The sequence below is a fragment of the Aythya marila genome, assembly GCF_965140915.1.
Source record: "Aythya marila genome assembly, chromosome: 20".
Classification (NCBI taxonomy): Eukaryota; Metazoa; Chordata; class Aves; order Anseriformes; family Anatidae; genus Aythya; species Aythya marila.
In genome coordinates, this window is record NC_139061.1 from 11,627,010 (window position 1) to 11,648,161 (window position 21,152).

The 21,152-nt window shown below is 39.2% G+C and overlaps 1 protein-coding gene across 1 annotated transcript in view; it reads right to left on the reverse strand.

Annotated features, from left to right (window-relative positions):
* The window catches only part of XAF1 (XIAP associated factor 1), a gene marked incomplete at both ends in the record, with an annotated part of 48,447 nt that overhangs the window by 1,286 nt on the left and 26,009 nt on the right, over positions 1 to 21,152 (reverse strand). Inside the window, one exon of the mRNA XM_082776708.1 lies at positions 2,022 to 2,205. Within this exon, the coding sequence (XP_082632834.1) occupies positions 2,022 to 2,205 (184 nt within the window). The remainder of the gene's footprint in view (positions 1 to 2,021; positions 2,206 to 21,152) is intronic.

The following is a 21,152-nucleotide window of genomic DNA, read 5'->3' on the forward strand; positions in this document are numbered from 1 at the left end:
ACTTCATAACCATTCATTTCTGAACAAGAGCTTTCACTCCAGCAATTTATGCAGCTGTCAGCTTTGAACTTGCTATTTATCACAGTCTGAGTGCAGTACAGATGTCTAAATTAAAGTCAAGATCAAAACCTTTCTATCTCTTTCATAGTAAAGCACCTGTTGCTTAGTTCAAAGTCAATTAAATATATTGCTGTTGATTACATAGCCTACAATTAGGTGCTTGGTATGTAGGAAGTGTTGAATACAATAATATGCTCTGGCTTAGATACGTAAGGAAGTTCAGAGGTTAGTTTGAAAACACAATGTGCAAGGGAAAGAAATAATTCCTGATATAATCATCTCTTTTCCTCTAATGTTTTCCTAAAATGCAAACACCTGCATTAAATGTTTTTATACTCTTACATTGCTCAGAAGTCATAACTTGCAAGGTGCTTTTTTTTTTTTCTTTCCACCTCTCTGCAAGATCACCCTCTCAAGGTTGTTAGAAATCAGTCAGAACATGGACACCTTAAGTTAGGTGAGGTCACACTGTCCAAATTGTGCCATTAGTGCTAGTCCATGCCCTGGACAATGACAACACAGGTGAAGGAAGCCATCCTAACTCTTATCCTGCGTTCAGCATGCACAAGAATTGAACAAGATCCTTACAAGACCACTGTCTTGCTCAGGGTCATGCACCAATCTGTAGTACAGCCTTTCCAAGACTGTCCTCTGCCTGAACACCACAACAATCTGCCTCTCACACAAATCCAGTAAGCACAAGAACTGAATATGGCATCAAATTCTCTAATTTGCAGAAGAAAGCTTGCATCTCAGAATTCAACTTGAAGTCCCAGCAAGGTATAAATTATTACCCCACAGTGGCCATATAAATCTCATAATAGCACACAGTATGCAACATATAATGATAATACCTACATTGTAGAGACTTTCTCCAATAATAGGAAGGACATAATGTTCAAATTAGTAGGTATAAGCCTTATTATTTTCTCCTATAGTTAGGAATCTCAATTTATGAAGCAAAATGGGTATGGGTATACCCCCACTACTGGCTTCTCAGAGTGCAGGATTATTGCTCTGCCTCATGCTTCTAATTCACAGTATGGCTGGAGGAAACATTTTTTGCTTGGAATATGCACAAACATGTCTTCTGTCATTGAAAGATCTTTCTGGATAAGAAGATACCATTCCAAACCAGTCCTTACTCAGATTCATCTACTGATTTTCAGTGTTGCTTAGATTTATATGCCAGAAAAAGAAAAAGGAATGTCTTAATGGATGCAAGGACAAAAAGTATAGATGGTTATCTGTGGAAAGATATACTAATTGCCCTTGGGTATATTTTAATAGCAGTACTGAACTGCCTCCATGACAAAAGCAATCTAACATTCTCCACAAAGCTAAGTAGTGTCTCGAAAGAAAAAAATAAATAAAGAAAAAGAAAGAAAAATTAGTGCATAGAAGTGAGGGTCAGGTCTCAGAATCAGCCAAGTAGCCAGCTGGGAGACAGCAGATAGAAGCAACTTATAGTTTTTGAAATTTGAAGTCCAAATCAAAGACCAGCAAGATCAATGAAAGTCCTAGGACCTCACTGGGCTGAGCCAAGACATCTATTTCCATGCAATTCACTCTGAATTACTGACCTCTGTATGCATGACTGTCCCACAGATTCTTCCCTGCCTGTCTTGGGCAAGAGTAGGAGAAGAAAACTAGAACCAAGGGAGAGAAGGCAAGGAAATGCAACCACAGATTTATAGGTGTTTTGGTCTACTGCAAATATTAATGAGAAAATCATATGCTTCCTGCTTATGCTGACAGCAACCTCAAATCATTTGTTAATGGTTGAAAAAGAAAGCCACTGGAAGGCTGGAGCCATCTTAGTATCCACCCCCTGCCTCCTGCCACCACAGAGTACTCATCTCGTTAAACACCCTGCAAGGCATTGATGCAGTATGGTCTAAACAAGAATGTAAGAGTCAGTTTCTCCAGCTTACACAGACATGCAAGTTGAAAATGATTACCTTTGCTCTTTCTTGACAATACGTCTGCCAGAGTCAGATGCTGTGTCATTCACTGAGCCTGTGACAGTGTCAGAATTGATGGTAGCTGCCTTTGCTACAGATGCATATGATGGTTCAAGATCAGTTGAACCATGTAGGAAGCTGTTAATCTTCTCAGGGCTTTTTGTGATTTTGTTCCCTGGGGCTTTAAAGAATAAAAGGAAATTCAGGATTTCAGAACCACTCAATGCCCAGCTGAGCACAAAGTCAAGCCATCAAATTTTCAAGTCAATTAACACAGTGGGAGGGTACTGAGGACTTCTGAAAAAAATGTTCCTTATTTAAATACCCCAGTGAAAACTGGGCTCTCTGAAACTGAGTCTGAACTTCAGATGTACTCCCATTTACTAGCCTTGTTATGAGTTATACTTCATACTTATAAAAACGTGGGTTTTTTTGGTCATTAGGGAAATGACCTAAAGATTGAATGTCATGTAGAAGTAATATCTTCTTAAAGCAACTGGTTGACCCAAATAATTTTCCAACTTCCCATTATCCAAAAGACTGTTCACGAAGTGACTCCAAGTATGTTCATGACAGTTATGCTTCAGAAATATATCAGGAAGGAACAGGTAAAGAGAAGAAACTCTGCATCAGCTCATTCACCATTCAACCTATACAGTTCCTTCATATTGTTACCTGACATAACACATTTTGTTTCATTTCTTTTCCTAAAGACAAAACATTAGCCATTCATGAAATTTAAGGACAGCAATACTGGCAAAAAAAATACCAGCTCAGGAAATCTTGTTTCAGTAAAATTATGTTGGTTCTTCAGCTAATGTAAATTGCGTCACAGAAATGAAGCAGTGAGAATTTCAGCAGCTTTCCAGCATTTTCAATATCATGAAACAAATATGAAAAATCATTACACTGACTGCAAGAATGTTTATTTATTAAATTATTACTGCATTATCTCTTATCCTCATCCTTCATGCATTGGCAACATTTGTCATTACTAAGAAAAGTTAAGTTGAGAAAGTCCTTTTTATCTCTAAAGCTTTATGAACATTGCAAACCATTTCAGAATACTTGCCTCCGTGAGGGAGGAGAAGAGATCCTGCTAGCAACTAATTTCAGTAACAATGTTTAGTTTGTTGAGTAACAATGAAAACATCATTGTTACTGAAATTTCTGGATTTAGGACTCGATGGTGACTACTGAAAGAGAAGACAGATCTACCTATATACATAGGTGGAGGCCACTTCCCCCTGCCTTCTCAAAAATCCTTGATCAACACTAGAGAGCTGGAAATCATCTTCCCGCTCATTAATTTTACCAAGTCATACTGCAAGGCAGAGAACAGCTTAGAGACGGAACATGGGAGTCTTGACACTGTTGCTTGTCAAGAGCCACACTGGCAGCAAACACAGATTCTGCATCCCATGCTCAACACAGACATGTTGCTATAGTCTTGTTAGTGCCTCAAAATAAACTGTTTTCAGAAGAATTGCAAAGAATCACCAAGCCCACTTCTGTACTTGTCATCAGCATATCCCATGCTGTCTTTACCAGGTCCTGTGCAGGCATCTAGATTCAGCGACAGCTTCAGCTGAGAACTGAAACTGAACAAAGGTTTTAGGACACATTCCAGAATTAAAAAGTAGATAATTTAGAGCAACAGCATGTTTTAATTGTAGGATCATTGCATGACCACCTGCCTTCAAGTTTAAAGAACAATTATTTAACCAGCTAAACCAGGAACACGTGATTGATATATTTACAGGTAAAAAAAATTAGATGTTTAAAGTAACGTTTTTGAAAGAAGTCTTGGATTCAAAGTGTAATTGCTGTTACTTCTGCTTAACTTCTACATAAAGGAAATAAATTTGTTTATGAAATTACACACCCTAGTGTTCAATTATCCTCAATTTATAGAATTTTAAGGAAATATACATGCAAGCATTTTCCAGAGTATTCAACCCACATCCTCTTGGTCTTAAATTGTCCTAAAAATGTAACAGACAAATGATGCATGCTGTATAGGAACCTTCATGTGTGATATTTCATTAAGTGCTGTGAATTGACAGAAAGGGAGCACATCTCCAGAGCAGATGTAATGTTGGGCACTGGATTCTTGTTTCTGTTACTGAGAGTTACATGCCTAAGAATCCATGAGCAGGGCTGATTTCTCAACTTATGTTATTCCTGCCAGAGTATTGTTTGAAGTTACAGATTATGGTCTGAAATCTAAATGCCTCCAGCAGAAAAATCAAGCTCTGTGTGTGTATGTATACTCACATACACACAGACTCCTGTCCTCCAGTATTCTTTCCTTCCATGAAAAGGGAACTTTAGCTTTCAGAAGCAGAAGCCAAGCCACAATTAAATCAGGCATTCCATCCTCCCCCATTTCCACCTTTTCAGGCAGCATTGCTGACCAAGATTAATGACTCACTATATACTTAATGGCTGTCTATTCCACAACTGACATATCCTCAGGGACAATTTAATGATCAATTAAATTTGTAAGCTGTGGCTGCTGAACCTCATTCTAGGAAGACTTGCAGAGGAAGAGCATCAAGAAAACAAGGAAAGCAAACAAGTAAAAGAAAATTTCATTTTATCCTGAGGAAAAGAGCACTCTGGACGTGCACAGTCTCTAAACCACGCAGGACTAACATTTAAAATCAACAGCTGGGTTATCTCTAGTTAACTTCTCCAGTTCATGAAGCCAGCTTTTTAATTGTTGTTGTGTCTATAACTATGCTCTAAAAGACCAACAATGGCTGGGTCTCAAAGCAAAAGTTTGCTTTTTTTTTTTTTTTTTTTTTTTTTTTTTTTAAATAAGTCTTGAAACCATCAGAAAACAGTGTGAGATGAGATGTTACCTACACTGAAATAACATTTGCAATAAAAAGCACAGGAGACTGCTGAATGGCAAAACTGGGGCCAGACAGTGAGGAAATTGATATATTTAAGACAACGCTCTACTCCACTGTGCCAGCCAAGCGGTACATAACTGAAACAAGTTGAAAGTACTTAGTTTGAACAGTTTTTGGAGTAGGTGACCTTGAAGGTGAAAATCAATTACAAAAATTACAAATTATAAATTACAAATTTCTTGTAATGACACCTGACCAGAATTCAGGACCCACCAATAACAGCCCATTATTTACCCTCAGTTCTCAATTTATAGAATTAGACAGAACTAGTACCATTTAAGATATAAAGATACTGAAACATAAGATCAGCTGTTTAACTTACACCAGTCACTATCATCTGGTTCAACTGCTGCTAGTGAGATTCCCAGAGACTACATTTCTTTCAGGTATGTACCTTTTACACAAATCCATTTGAGCACAATAATGAGTGTTTTAAAACTTTGCTTGGACCAGCTTTTCAAGCCATGGGTTGAGTGTTTTTTTTTTTTTTTTTGCACAGCTCTCTCAAACTGATTTCCTGCAATCTCTCTCAGAAAACAAAAATCCTTAACATGAACCAGCTTCTACTGAGAGAAGCATTATTTCTCCCACGACACTAGTGCACCAGTAATATTGCTAATGAATGGTCAAGCCCACACCCAGATTCCTTACAGCTCTCTGACGACCTGCTTACTTCTTGGGTGGTGTGAGGTTTACAGTCCAGCACATAAAAAAAAAGACAGCAGCTAAGACCAGAAAGCTTTGTTCACTCAAGATCTGGATGTTTCCAAGTGTTGGTACACCTATTTCTTCACTTCTCAGTTGCACAAGTGCTGCTGTGAGGTATTCACTGGACCAGCACAGACTGGAGCCTGCTATTAGTAGTCCTGCTGTGCCTGTTGTTCTGTACCAGTATAGCCCTGCTGTGAAAACAGCTCTTCTTGCTTGCACACAATCTTCCAGAGCAATCATGATATTACTACATATGCATCATGCAAGCCACACAAGGTCTCAAACCCCAGATCTAACAATACCACAGATATATCACCTAAAGCCACCCTGTTTAATTTCTTTTTTTTTCTCCCCTAAACCAGATTATGTTACATATATTACCAGATACAGGATAAACTTGAATTTGACGAAAGACTTTTTATTGTGTTGTCACTGTAAAGCAAATGATCTCAATATAGATAAGACACAAACACAGCTTCCTTGGATGCCACACACGTTTTTCTGACCCTCCAGTATGAGGAGAAAATTGAGCAAATTAGCAAGCATTCATAGAATAGCCAAGTTCAAAGGGACCCACAAGGATCATCAAGTCCAACTCCTGGGTCCCCAAAGGAACTCCCCTACCCCTCCCCCCTCCCCCCCCAAAAAATATATATATAAAAAAAAATCAGATCACATGTCTGAGAGCATTGTCCAAACACCTCTTGAACTCTGCCAGGTTTGGTGCTCCCCACTTCCCTTGGGAGCCTGTTCTAGTGCCTGACCACCCTATCAGTGAAGAACCTTTTCCTGATATTTCCTGATATCCAGCCTGAACCACCCCTGTCATAGCTTCAAGCCATTCCCTCAGGTCCTACCGCTGGTCACCAGAGAGAAAAGATCAGCATCCACCTCTCTGCTCCCTGTTGTGAGGAAGCTGCAGACTGTGATGAGGTCTCCCCTCAGACTCCTCCAAGCTAAGTGACTTCAGTTGCACTTCATATGTCTTCCCCCCAGACCATTTAACGTATTTGTTGCCCTCCTTTGGATGCTCTCTAACACCTTTATGTCTTATACCATGGCGCCCAAAGCTGCACAAAGTACTCAAGGTAAGGCCACACCACCACAGAGTAGAGTGAGACAATAACTTCCCTCGACTGACTAGCAATGCTGTTCTTGATGTACCCCCAGGATATGGTTGGCCCTCCTGTCTGCCAGGGCACACTGCTGGCTCAAGTTCAGCTTGCTGTTTATCAAAACCCCCAGACCCCTTTCCAAAGGGCTACCCCTCCAACATCTCGTCCCCCAGTCTGTACGTACAACCAGAGTTGCCCCTTCGCAGGTTCAGAATCCATCAGTTGCTCTTGTTAAACTTCATGTTGTTGGTGATTGCCCAGCTCTCTAATTTGTCCAGATCTCTCTGCAAGACCTCACTACCCTTGACAGACTCAACAGCTGCAATCTATTTGGTATCGTCTGTGATCTTGCTTAAAAAAACTTCAAGTCCTTAATCCAAATCATTTATGAAATCATTGAAGAGGACTGGTCCTAAAATGAAGCCCTGCGGAACCCCAGTAGTGACAGGTCGCCAGCTTGATGTAACCTCATTTACAAGAACCCTCTGGGCCCAACCCATCAGCCAACTGTTCACTCATCTTATTATGCTTTTATCTAACTGTATTCTGGTCATTTTGTCCAGAAGAATACTGTGAGAGACAGTGTCAAAAGCTTTAATGAAATCCAGAAAGATTATATCAACTGGCTTCCTTTGGTCAGCCTTCTCCTAGGCTACCAAGCCTTTCTAGGACAAAGCCAAGAAAACAAGGTGTTATGCTATAGCTGACACATTACCACTGTCCTCCACCAGGAGGTCATTGACTCTTCACAGTTGACATTCTGAAGAATGCTGGCTAAATTACTGCTTCAGATATTCACATATAACATTCACATATCCTTTCTGCTGTTTAAAGTTCAATAGCCCATATCTAGAACATTACTTTCATGGCAGAACAAAGTCAGGGAGGTGGGGAGGGTGGGGGCTGGAGAGTGCAGCAGCAATATACCTAGATGACATCACCACATGGAAGAAGAAAACATTACAATGGTAATATTGGAGCCAAACACATCAGCAAAGAAGCCTCTTATTAGAACATGATTCAACAGTTTCAAAAAACCTCCTCTTTCAACACACTTCAGTTCATATCCTAAGGGCCACGTAGGCACTAAGTAACTGCAGCTTCATGGTGCTTATTCAGCATTTTTAAACTTGCTAATCCCATGTAGGCTCTGTTCCCAAAAACACTGGAAAAAAGTCAAGCTGGGATAGCTCCAAGAGTATCGTCACCCAACCACCAGTGACATTATAAAATAGTGGTGCCATTTGATTGCAAGGTTTAGTTTTGTAAAGCTTCTTGCCATATTGGGAAAAGAACAAAGCACCTCTCACACTACACTATTAAAAGTGATGAAGCTGCCATATTACATTTCCTTGATCTATGAATAGCATTTTTATGTTAGCAACAGGCCATATTTCTGCATAACCTTTTCCTTTCTGTGCACAATAACATAGCTGGAACAGCACTTTAAAGTAGTAGCTTGGATGAGTTTCATTTTGGCATCTTCAACCACACTAGATATGTACTGAAATGCATTCTGATTAAGCACTGAAAAGAGAAAAACTTCAATAATTATCAACAGTGGAAGACATGACAGGCCGTTATTCCTCACTGCTGAAACCTGCTTGCAGTCTTCTTGCATACCTACAGCTACTCAGGAAGTTCTTCCAGCTTCCCAGTACAGTACAGAGACCAAGATGTTAGACTTGTTAATCCCTCTCCACATAGTGTTAATTATGAACGCTAATAGGAATAATACTAATAGGAAGAGCTATATCAAGACAGAACAGTCCATTTATAGCAAAAGACAGCATATCTTTGCCCCAGGTTCACTTCTATGTTCCCCTCAATCTTCTCTCACCTACATCAATCTTTCTTCAAGCCAGCATACTGGAAGCTCCAGAAAGTCCGCAGTTGGTGCCAACTGTTTGCAAATACAGATCACATAGCTAAATCTGCCTATACATACCTCATACTCTTGTACATAAAATCAAGGCTCATCTAGGAATTGTCTTCTGGTCAGTAGCACCAATGACTATGAGCTGAACAAGACTAATAAGATAAAGGCAGAGCATGTACGTAAAGACCAACATTTAAGCATAGCTCAGACCCAAGCTTTCCCCCTTCCCCACCTCCTTCCTGGAGTACCACTGACCTTACCTGAGGGCATGCCACCAGATGTACAGGATTATCTTGTACAGTCTTGCCTTGCAAGGCATTGTAGAGATACCTTATGCCTCTGTAGCCCTCAACAGAGTTGGAAACATGCATTCTTCTTATCTCGTAAGTGCAAGATGAGTACACGAACAGTTTCAAGTACTGAATTTGATGCTAACAATACAAATGTTGGAGAGGGGCTTACTCTTGTAACAGGTGGTTAAGATCAAACTTCCTTTGATTACAGAACAGGTAACAGCTTCTGTCTCAGACACTTTTAGTTGGTAGCATCACACCACCTCATTTGTTCATAGTAGCACAGATATGGAACACAGCTGTAGGCAACAAAAAAGAAGGGCATAGTATGTGGTTTCATTTACCACAGCAGCATCAATAACACCATAGGTAATGACTATGAAGAAAACAAACCTCACTTGTGCTTTGTTTAATACCTCTTCTGCTAAGAAAATTACCCAAACTATATTTTTTTCCTAGAGAAAGATTTCTTGCTACCATCAGAAAAACATCTAGGAATAAGGAAGAGTCACATAGGAAAGCCAAGTGTCTAACAAGCCCAACCCAATCCTACTTGACTAGAAAGCTAAACGTGAAATCAATTCTAAATAAATTCAGTGCTCAAGTGCTATTCAGAGAATCCCAAAATGTGCACTGGTCAAAATAAAAATGATTCAATTATCTCTGTGTGCTTCTTGATTTGTTTAGATCTCATCAGTTGATGTATGGTCTTATTTAAATCTTTGAGGTGTATTTAAGGGAAATACTGCTAATCCTCTCGCACTTAATAGGCAAATAAACCATAAAGTAAAATGGTAAACATTTTACTGAGCATTTGCATACTTCCTTGCATCCTTTCCCTAACAGTTAGCATCTGAGCAATATTTGTACATAAATTCAAAAAGCTATTGAACTATACTCCAGAGATAAATCTGGCTTAAGTGCTTAAAACTATGTAGATATGCATGGGAGTATGTCTTGGGTGTGAGGTCCGGTAAAGAAATCAGACTACATACTCTAATACATCAGTAGAAAAATACTAGAAAAATGTGTACTCTATAGCATGGCAGTCTGTTAGATATAATTGTTGCTAAAACCTTCATAGCAGCAGTGAAGCTAACACAGATTACAGAAGCAGGCCTCTGTCATGTGAAGTAACAGCAAAGTCTCTCTTAGTATGCACAGTTCAGAACCCATCCAGAGAAAGCAATCCACCCCGTAAGTGATCTGGAGGAAACCTGGCTTGCTTTAACACTGGTGCTAACACTCAGACTTCCAGTGAGTTCTCACCTCTGTGGAGAAGTGATATGAGGAGAGAAGCTAAGACAATAATTGGTTGTCCTTTCATTGCCAAGCATCTCTATTTGCAGAAAAGAACAAATGGCTAAGTGTTAACTCTTCCTTCTGTGGAAGCAATTGGCACAGCCAATCTCCATCAGCAAGGACCTATGCTCTACCTGCCTCTCCTCTCTCAGACTTTCAGAATTGCTGGTGCCACTGCTGTACACAGCAGCACACATTGTAAATGTTCATGTAAGCTGTGGTTAGATAATCATTCAGCCCAAAAACCCACACCAAGGGCTATTAGAAAATCTACATGATATTGGAAAATCTGCATTATATAAAACACTTTAATCTGCTGATTTGTGGACCAGCCAACACTGCAAGACAGATGTTGGGGCAAGCATTTTGTGCTATCACCTGGCTGCTCTAATTTAGAAAAATGAAGATATCATTTTGATGTCCATCACACAGGCCCCCATCCTATAGACTTCATTGCCTAGATATTAGAAAAAAATGAGTCTTTACTACTTCTGTGATCCCATGCAGTTTTCCATATTGAAGGAATCCAAGATAGACCAACAGTATGTCAGACAAAGCTATAAATAAATGAAAAATATCCTCTAAGGATTGTATCTAAATGAATGCCATCCATATGCCAGGCTAATTTTGCTCCCAGATCCTAGACATCCCACCTCTGGACTCCCTGCCTTCCAAATGCCAGTTACTCCTAACCATCTGTATGCAAACATAGGTACTGGTGCCTGCCTTATCCTATTTGAACATGAGGCTTCCATTTCCTCTTGCCTCAGGGCATCAAGTCCCAGCCAGCTGCTGCCTTTCCACATCCCTGCCATAGCAGATTTTCAGTCCCCTGCAGTAGCACAGGTGCAAGCAGCTCCCTAAACAGGCAAACTGTTAAACATAGGCCATCTTCCAGGTGGAAGATCTGCATCCAAGGCATCTGCCTTCATAATATCCTCTTAGCCTTTCACATGACTGGACCAGTTTATTTTCCAGATGCAGTTGTCCTATCATTTCTAGTTGTTGTTGGTTTTGTTGTTGTTTTTTTCTTCATGCAAATTCTTGTAAAGCCACCTACAGGAATTTAATTGCACACTATTATTCTACCCCTTAGGAAGTAGTGACAGCATCTCCCTGAGCTCAGCTGACTTCGTCTACTCAACAGCAAGGGCAATGTGAAATTTCAGGACATGGGAAAAAGCACACAAAAAGCTTAGTTCCAAGCAGCTTTAGAAGACCAAGTGCCAGAAAACTTGTTTTTCATTATTTAACTTTTCAATCACTGTTTTCACATGCCTGTTTGAAAGCCTGAACTCCTCTTACGCTCATTAGCTGCACAAGTGCTTTGGTTTTGAGAGGAAGAAAATTGCCAATTCAGCTGAAGACATTTCTCATCATAGTCACAGAGCAACATCAGCAAAGCATGGTTCATATCTGGATGATGGCTAAGTCATACTGTGACCACTAATTGCGAGGAATACAGGGTATTCCTAATTGTGAAGGAATGCCATAGTACCACTCAGAGGAAGCAGCAAGCTGCCCTGAGCCAAAAAGCACAGCTTGTACAGGTGCTATCCTGCCATGAGAGCTAAGATACTGAACAGGGAGAGGAATTTGTTTTATTGGAAGGATCAGAGGCTGAATTAACCACGTGAAGCTCAGGTAGCTATTCAGGAAAAGGAAATTTTGCCATTGCATGGAGAGCCAAGATTTTTCACCGAGTATGTGTATCTGAACAGAAGTCTCTGGGCTGTCTCTCAATCTTCCGACTTCATTTCCTGAACAGCTGAATATGCTTAAAGTTCTTAGTTCAGTGTATTTTAATCGCTGTATCTTGCACTAAAAATAATAACAGCTGAAGGAGTTATGGCATACTTACTCTCTCCCTCAGTTTGTGCTTAATACCTAAATGCCTAAGTGCTATGGAATATCCACTTTAAAACTTGCCTGAACAATAAAGAAACAGAATTTTAGTTGAAGCAGCAGCAGGTTTTAGCATGATGCAGCTACACAATTTTCATTTAATTGATTGTAAGCATTTAATTACTTTGGGATAGACACAACTCCTTAGGCCTATGAAGGCAGCCAAAGGCAATTTAGCACCTGGCTCATAATAGGGCATGAAATAGAACCAGACATCTGTGCATAATAAAATAGGTAAAACTAACAATGTTCAATGTCCAATTCACTTTGTTGATTATTGACTGAGGCTTAAGCCAAAGATTAAAATGAAGCATCTACCTTCAGATGAGAAACTTGAGATGTATACATCTTAGGACTTCCAAATTCAATTACTTTATTTCCATTCAGACATTCAAAGATTTATGCAGTCAATAATATTAATGTATTGCCAGAGGTCTTAATTTATCCAAAGAAACAATTTGACTACTGTAGAGAAAATACTGGCTGCAGCTGACTTTGTTGGCTAAGACAGCCCATAATCAGTGGCTGTTAATGGTTAATTTCCTTATAGTGCCATAAAGGAAAGAGAAAGATTGCCAGCACTATGCAGAGAGGTGATGGGAATAAACATTAATTTTTCCTGATATGATTTACATCCAGGGGAAAGCCCAAATTCTGACTTTACCTGCATTTTGCTCCTAGCACATAGCTTGGAGTGTTTTGCCATCTTATCTTTGCACTTCTGGCAGAGCCTGGGTCACCTACAACACAGGGGCATGTCTCCAGATCAGGGTTGATGCGCTTTGAAGGCTGATGCGTTCCCTCTTTGCTGGGAGGAGCACAATGGAAGGGAAGGCCCAAGGAGGAGCCAGACATACTGATTTTGTTGATTGGCGCTATGGGCTTAAGCAGCATGACTGATGTTTTTTTCACTTTTTCCAGACTTCCAACAGCCCTTTTTCCACTTTCAGAAATCCATACAAATATATTGTGATAAAATTCAGTGCTTAGTCTCTGTGGCCGCAGTTATGTTTCAAGTGTTTTGAATCTGTTTCCAAAACCACAGAAGAAACTTTTACAAGCTTTATTCTGCAGTGCAGTCAGTGAAAATATGAGAAAGCAAGCCCAGGTGGTAGCAGTTGCCTTGAGATCAGAGTGCATCAGCACAGCCAACACTGCTGACAGCAGGTCAGCCTGAAAGTTAAACAATTTCATAGTAAGGAAAGGAAGAGGGGCATAGTCTCAATTCCCACCTAAATCAAAATCCAAGCTCTTTGGCCAGCAATGACAACTTCAAACACTAACTATTAAAACAAAAAGTCCATGAAGAATATCAACATTTTAATGGCCATCTGCTTCAAGGATGTGATAAGCTGAACTCTCACAAGGAAGACTCTGGTCTGTATCAGGAACCCAACCGTCTTACTCAGATTTCTCAAATACTGGGAAGTAGGAACTCCACAGCAGACTAACTCTAAGCGACTGTGTATTCACCCTGGTTGAGGTAACCTCAGACATGATTACAGACTGGGTGAAGAACTCTCTGAAATCAGCTTTGCCAAGAAAGACTTGGGTGTTCTAGTGGACAAATGCTTGACATGAATCAACAGTGTGTGCTTGCATATTAGAATGTCAACAGCACCCTGGGCTGCATCAACAGAGGAGTGGCTACCAGGTGGAAGAAGGTGATTGTCCTCCACTGCTCTTCCCCTGTGAGGCCCTACTTGGAGTGCTTCATCCAGGTCCACGGCCCCAGCACAAGCATATGGAGGACCACAAAGATTATCAGATGGATGCACTTCTATGAAGAAAGGCTGAGAGCAGATGAGAGGGCTCAGCCTGAAGAAGAGAAGGCTCCAGGAAGACCTCACTGCAGCTTTTCCATGAATACTTAAGGGGGCTTATTAAAAAATTGGAGAGCGATGTTTTGGTTTGGACGGATGATAGGACAAGGGGGAATGGTTTTAAGCTAAAAGAGGCAAGATTTAAGTTAGGTGTTAGGAGGAATATCTTCAGTCAGAAAGTGGTGAGGCACTGGAACTGGTTGCCCAGAATAAAGCTGTGGATGTCCCATCCTTGGAGGCGTTGGAGGGCCAGGTTGGACAAGGCCCTGGCCAACCTGATCTAATGGGTGGCATCCCTGCCTATGTAAGGGGGTTGGAACTAGGTGATCTTAAGGTCCTTTCCAATACAAATGGTTCTATGATTCCTCTGGCCTAGATGTAGAAATCTGTCTGTCCAGAACATAACTCAGCTCCTTTGTTCATGTACCCAGCTGCTCACTGAACAGAGCAATCTAATGCCCAATACATTGCTGCAGTTCCAGGCCCACAAATCAAATACAGGAAAAAAAAGCTGTTACACCTGTCCCCAGCCAACATTCAGAGATCAAATAATGCAAATCCCTGATTAAATTCAAAGTACTAACAAAGCCTTGTATTCTTCAATATTATCTCTTCCATGCTGTATCATCTCTTCTCCACAGCTGATAAGATAAAGATGTAATTCCCAATTCTGTCCATACACTAACTAACTCTTTTACAGGCCTTCAGTGCAAAAGGAGATGCCAGCCTCCCAGCTGGTAGTATTTCCACACATTTTGCATATGGGAAAGTGCTGGATCAGAGACAGAGGAACTCCATCTACAGACTTTTTTTTCTGTCCTACTACTGTATATTAATGTCACCGAAAACATTTCTTCACAGGTGTCAGTGACAGCTTCAGTAGTCCCTCTGTTTATCACACTTAGCTTACTAGGCATAGAGCAATGCAATTGATTAGCTTTTTTTTTTTTTTTAAAAAAAAAGTTTGCTTATCAGAGTCAGTTTCCTGCAAAAGCTCACATGCTGCTACAACCCTAATACACAGAGAAGTACCTCATAGAATTTTTACTAAAATAAGCAGCTGGCAAGACTGTTTTCACAGCAAGATTCCAAGCTGAAGGCTTTGCCAAAACCAACCCACTTCTCTGGAGCTGTAAAAGGAAAACTGCTTCCTAAAATGCAAGTCACAAACATCAGTTTCTGCCTTCATAGAGGCAAAAACTAAGGTTATCATAGGGATGCCATGAAACAAGAGAAGTGGTGTTTCACTGCCCCCTGACTTTGCAGAAGAAACGTACATGCAGTACCTTACTCATATTGCTTATTCACAGAATACAGAAAAGCAACAATAACCCAGATGCTGGAAGTGAACATGCACTTTTTAAAATATTTTCTTCATTGACATGTATGATGCTATATGCAGGACATATACCCTGAGCCTACATTATTCTGCTATATAAGCTTGTGGAGATGCATAATGAACTCTGCATCACAATGAGAGTTTTTACTGCTTACTAGTAAATCAAAATTGAATATCCATTATCCAGGAAGAAGGAACAAGCTGAAGAGATTTATATGGTATTCGCTCAGAGCAAAGACAGACAGGGAGAGTCAGAATAGGAATTACCTAAGCTCTCAAAACATTGGTTGGGAAAAAGAAGTGAAAGAACAGTTTAGCCTAAAGATAAGACTAAGGAGGACAAGCTAACATCCTACAAATTACACAGAAAATAAATTTGCAAGGGGGAATGAAATAGTCTTTTTACTGAGTCCATGCACAAATATGCATCCCCAGCTTAAAGCTAGGTCTTCAATTATACCAGAAATTCTGTTCAGATATTGGTTAAAAACTTAAAGTGTAAAAATATAAACAGTTGTGGGGGAGTTTAGAAGGTTTTTTTTTTTTTTTTTTTAAGAAGTGTCTAAGGTTAGACAACCATTGTCAAGAACAGTGCAGGTGTTCTCCATTAGAATAGGGAAGTGGAGGAGATGGTCCCCTGTATCTTTTCCAGACCAGTAACTCAGACCAAATATCTCCAAGGGTAATCTTGGTGATGAATCAAAACTACTCCTTCTATTCTAAATGTAAACTAATTGGTAAAATGTAAAACGTTTTGCCAATAATTTTCATGGGAACAGCACTGTGAAAAACAGCTTTACTCCTACCTTGGCTTTCTCAGATCATTCTTACCTTACACTGTTCCTGAAGCGTACAGATATTTAGGGAAAAACAGCTAACATTTAATATTGCAGAGCTCTTTTGAAAGGCATTCATGCTTGCTAAATATCAAACTGTCAAGAGAATGCTCTGGGACAAAACCTAGTACTGAAGAAGAATGCATGTCTTAAATTGTGTAAATGCCCATACAAGAAAGTGGCTTTCCCAGAAGCTCTAAAGAATCATCTCAATAGGAGCAAGCTTCTGTTCATAGGAACAGTGAAAGAACAAATTCTGCCATATATTTCCCTAGGAAAAAAAAAAATTCTGCTGAACTAGAGAAGCACACAATTTACTGAAAAAGATATTTAATTACCTTCCTCTTAAATCCTCCAGTAGACCATCCAATTCATTCAAAAATATTAACTTTCAAGGGTCAAGCTTCTTGTATCTCATTTCAACACAGCATTATTTTTCTGACTGGTAAGAAAGCATTGAGAAATACATGGGCATGTCTACACAGCACATTTACTACTGAAGTGTATAAATATTACATTTGGTAATTAGGATGATTACAGTAAAACAGGTTTATATTTCAGCATTATTTTAATATCTGCAATTGTTAGATCAGTCCCACACTGCACCAACTGCCAGCCACTTCAATAGCATTCACCAATAACTCAGTGCATGTTAAGAAATTTCTGTGTTCACCAAACCATTAGAAGTGATTCACAGCCTCAAACTCCCAAGTGAATGCTAGAAAATGCACAAATAGTTTTCTTGGAGGAACTGCACCTTTAACTGTTGATGCACTTGCCACAAGTCTCTAAAAGGAACCTGAGCAGGAACTAGAGCCATAGCAAACACAGACACCTACCAGGGGAATCTCCCTTTAACCAAAAAGTTTTGCACCAAGCTCCTCCTGGAGTGGGGGACTTAAACTTGACTTCAGAGATCTGTGACAAACCTACATCCGAGCTGGTTAGCTCAACTTGATTTCTAACCAAGGGCATAATAAGAAACAGACACACAATAGCACAAGTCACTTGAGCAATTAGAAGTATACATTAGGATGCAACAAATCCCAGTACAGACAGCTCAGTTATCAGTCCCATGTCTAGGTCCTCATGAAAGCATTGGAAGAAATAGTTACATGCACACAAAATCTGGGATTAGAAACACCTCCACAAGTGTTAGCTGTAATTTTTTTCTCCATTCTCAGCACTCGCTCTTACAGATTTAATAGACTGTCCTATCAGTCCTATGTGCCTGGTTCACATTCAAGACCAGCAAGACTTTGGACGACACTCTCATTGAGTTATTTGTATAATTTGGGTTTTATTCTGCATTACAGATTGAACCTATTATTAATCAAAGTGCTGGTGACACAATCAGAAAGACAATGTGACATTTCCATGTTGTTCTTCTACCAGTTTAAACAAGGTTCCCTGAAGAAGTTGACCTTTTCTCAGTCAAATTATAAACATCAAAATTGCAGAAATCCATCTTTCAATTACTGTCGCTTTGAAAGTGAAAAATGCTGGAGGCTTTGCACTTAAAACATTACCAAGCCCAGATATATTTCAAATGTAATCTCCCCTTTCAAGATGGATTCTTCATTTCTGAAATACGATGATTTTTATGCAACTTTTCCACACTGTGGTCATGATATTGAAGATTAAGCCTAGCTTTAAGGAGGGGAGAACTGTCAGCATGTTGGGGAGCAGCAGGAGCAGGGCTGGCCAGGGGGAGGACAAGCCAGGAGCCAAGGGTACTCACAACACTGGATAGGAAATGGCCACATTGACAGGACAGTCCTACAGCACCAAAGCAAGACATAATAGTGACATTTGCAGGTCCCATTGATAGTCCAGGCATCACCAGACCATGAAAGGCAACAAACTGGAGCCCAGGTCAACCCAGAAATTGACTCAGCCAGGATGAGCAGGGGACAGGATTGGACACAGGTGTACCTGTGGCACAGCTTCAGCAAGGACTGGGGGCTGGCCTGACTGCATGTGAGATTTTTGGCCATGGGCACAGGTCCCAGGGCAGGCTGATAGAGGCAATTAATGCTTCTTGGTGCATGCAGGGTCAGGCAGAGAGACTAGAGGGTTAATTGAGGATTTCAACTAAATTAACAGGATCTTCTTAGCTCAATAGACAAGAAAACGTGCATATTTTTGGTCTACTCCTGCAGGTGGCAAATCTGTTTTCTGTCTCTACATGGAATCCATCTGAAATTCATTGATATCAAAATCCCCAAACTTGAGGTTCAACCCCATGTCTTCTCACCAAAAACCACACAAATTGTCATCCTCCACACCCTCAGATACCACCAAGTCAGAAGGGATAAAACACATCATTGATGATTTTCCTTTTCTAAACACCTGCCTTCAGATTCTCTCTCGTATTCATTGTCTCTCGAGCTGCAAGCTCATTTTAGATGTATGAAGGGGATAAAAGAGATCAAGTCACCGTGATGAGATCTGAAATGCACTTCTCAAGAATATTCTGTGCTTCAGGATTTTAATCAGAGAGAAAAATTAGTCTGAAACTTCATTGATCTGTTTTCTCTAATCAGATCACCCAATGGACACTTTCTTTTTTCTTTCCACATTGGAGCTGACAGTTTTAATCTGTCTTGTATTTTCCCCTGAACAAAGGTATTTGTTTAATTCCATATGCAAAAGATACTTCTTAGCTAACTATTGCTCAGCTGGAAAGAAAACTTGCTCCAAATGAGTTCACCAGGAAACAGAAAGTAAGGCCCAGAGTAACTTTAAAATTCAGCCTGAAGCATACACAGAAGAGTTTTGTTTAAGAAGAAATACCACAAGGAATTAATGATCCAGAGTTCCAACTGCTCTTTTAGGACAAATTGCATTTTTCCTTTCACCTTCTCTCTACTTTGAAAAAATCAGACGGAGAGTTCAGCTTGTCAAAAAATGGCAAATATTTCTGTTCAAAGTATCTATGCACACCAGGGTGGAGATTTCACACAGGCCTTACTTCTATTTCAGTTGCATTTTATATATCAAAGTAGTTTCTTTCTCTGCAGAGGTGAATGTCAAGTGTTCAATTCATCTATCAGTGTCACTGTACACCTGCCCCACTATCTATATACCCATAAAGTCATAGGATGTTCATAATCATAGTATCTGAGCATCTGCTCTTTGGGAAATGGATTGCAAATTTTAACACAGCATTTTGACTCATATAATATAATATATATAATATATAATATATAAAATATATAATATATAAAATATAGAATATATAAAATATAGAATATATAAAATATATAATATATAATATATAATATATAATATAATATAATATATATACACAGACATATGTATACACTAAAGGTTCTGTGAAGACCAATAAATTTCAGTTATTGCTTTCTATTTCCCACAGAGGACATGTACTGCTGTGCTAAGTGACAGCATAAAGCCCTTTGATAGATGCATAATCATATATTAATCATCTCAAATGTAGCCAGAAGTGTTTGGACATAGATTTCCTTCAATTAAACTATTTATGATGAATCATTAGCATGACTTCCTTGGATTGGTCTGCAAATTTACTGAAAGGACTACCAAAGATTATGAAACGTCTATTTTTTCTTTTCCTGTTTTCACTCATTTTATCCTTTCTTTTCCCTTTCTTCTTCTTTCCTCTCACGGTAGCATTGCTGAATACTAATAAGACATATGCATTTAAGTGTGCTTAGTCATTTCCATGCTAATTAATTCAGGTTCCAATATCTGCATTTTGTGCAAGTTTGGTAAATCCTCCTTAAATTAATAATTTCAGCCCAAATCTTCTTCCACAGCAGAAGAATATTTCACCTCCTGCTCATCTATGCTTATGATGTCAGTTCAGGGATTATTTTAATTAAAACACCAGGTGAGAAAATCATTAGAAAGATAACAAACAGACTAGATCACCCATTACCTGTGTCTGTTACATATATGGGATTCTAATCTGATTTATGAAGCTTTCAAGCCAGTAAAACAATTAATTTTAAAATGCATTTCAGTCAAGATGAAAAATTGCTTTGTTTTATGCTTTGTTTTTTAAGGTGCAGGTTGAATAAGCCACAGAAGACAACAGAAACATATTTCCTTCTTGTTTTCATTTATTAATGACACAAATATAGTGATTACTCCAAAGTGAAATTCATCAGAATTCTCCTGGCTATATGACTTTAACATTAGTTTAAATATTTCAAATAGTTTGAAAATAATTTCAAAAACAGTATTTGTATAATGTTAATTGTTTTCATTCAAATACCTCCCACATTAAAACATCATCCACAGAGGAATGCATCATTGTAAGATAAAACTAGATATTCTGTCCTCTTCTCTAGGGGCTTCAGATTAAAACAAGAATCATACACATGAGAAATACAGCATACAGTTTTAATAAGAATTGTTACTCAGCTAAATTGGGAAAAGGTATAAAGCCCTGGTAGTGTTTTCAAGAGATAACTTTTAGCCAATTACAAGCACAGACTCAATGCAGAAGCAACCTGAAACCACTATTTGTCCCTTGATAACAGGGTGTTATATAGTCTTTGCTGGAGTCTCAAACTGCAGAAATCAGGACTCCATTTTTCCTTCACTAAAATGAAATAAAGTTAGTTGGAAACGGTATTTGACAATAAACAGGTACAATTTATAGTTCCTTGTTCACCGTTATTTAAACATTTATATTTTCACCCCAACAAGATGGAAGTGTCAAACCATAATTATTCTACTGTACTACAACCAGATGTTCATTCTCTGGGAATCCAAAGTGAGACATATGTTCAAATCACATCTAGTTTTCAATCTGATTTAAGGACACCAAATCTTACCTCACTGAAAATTTGCAAAATCACCTTCAGCTTTTTCTAACCAGAAAGTTTGACTACTACTTGTTAATGGTGACACTGGTGCCTGTGATGCGATTTGTGACTTGATACCAAGTGTTCCTCTACCAACCATGTTTGAACACATACTGTGAGAAAAATTATCAGAAACTTACTTACTCCA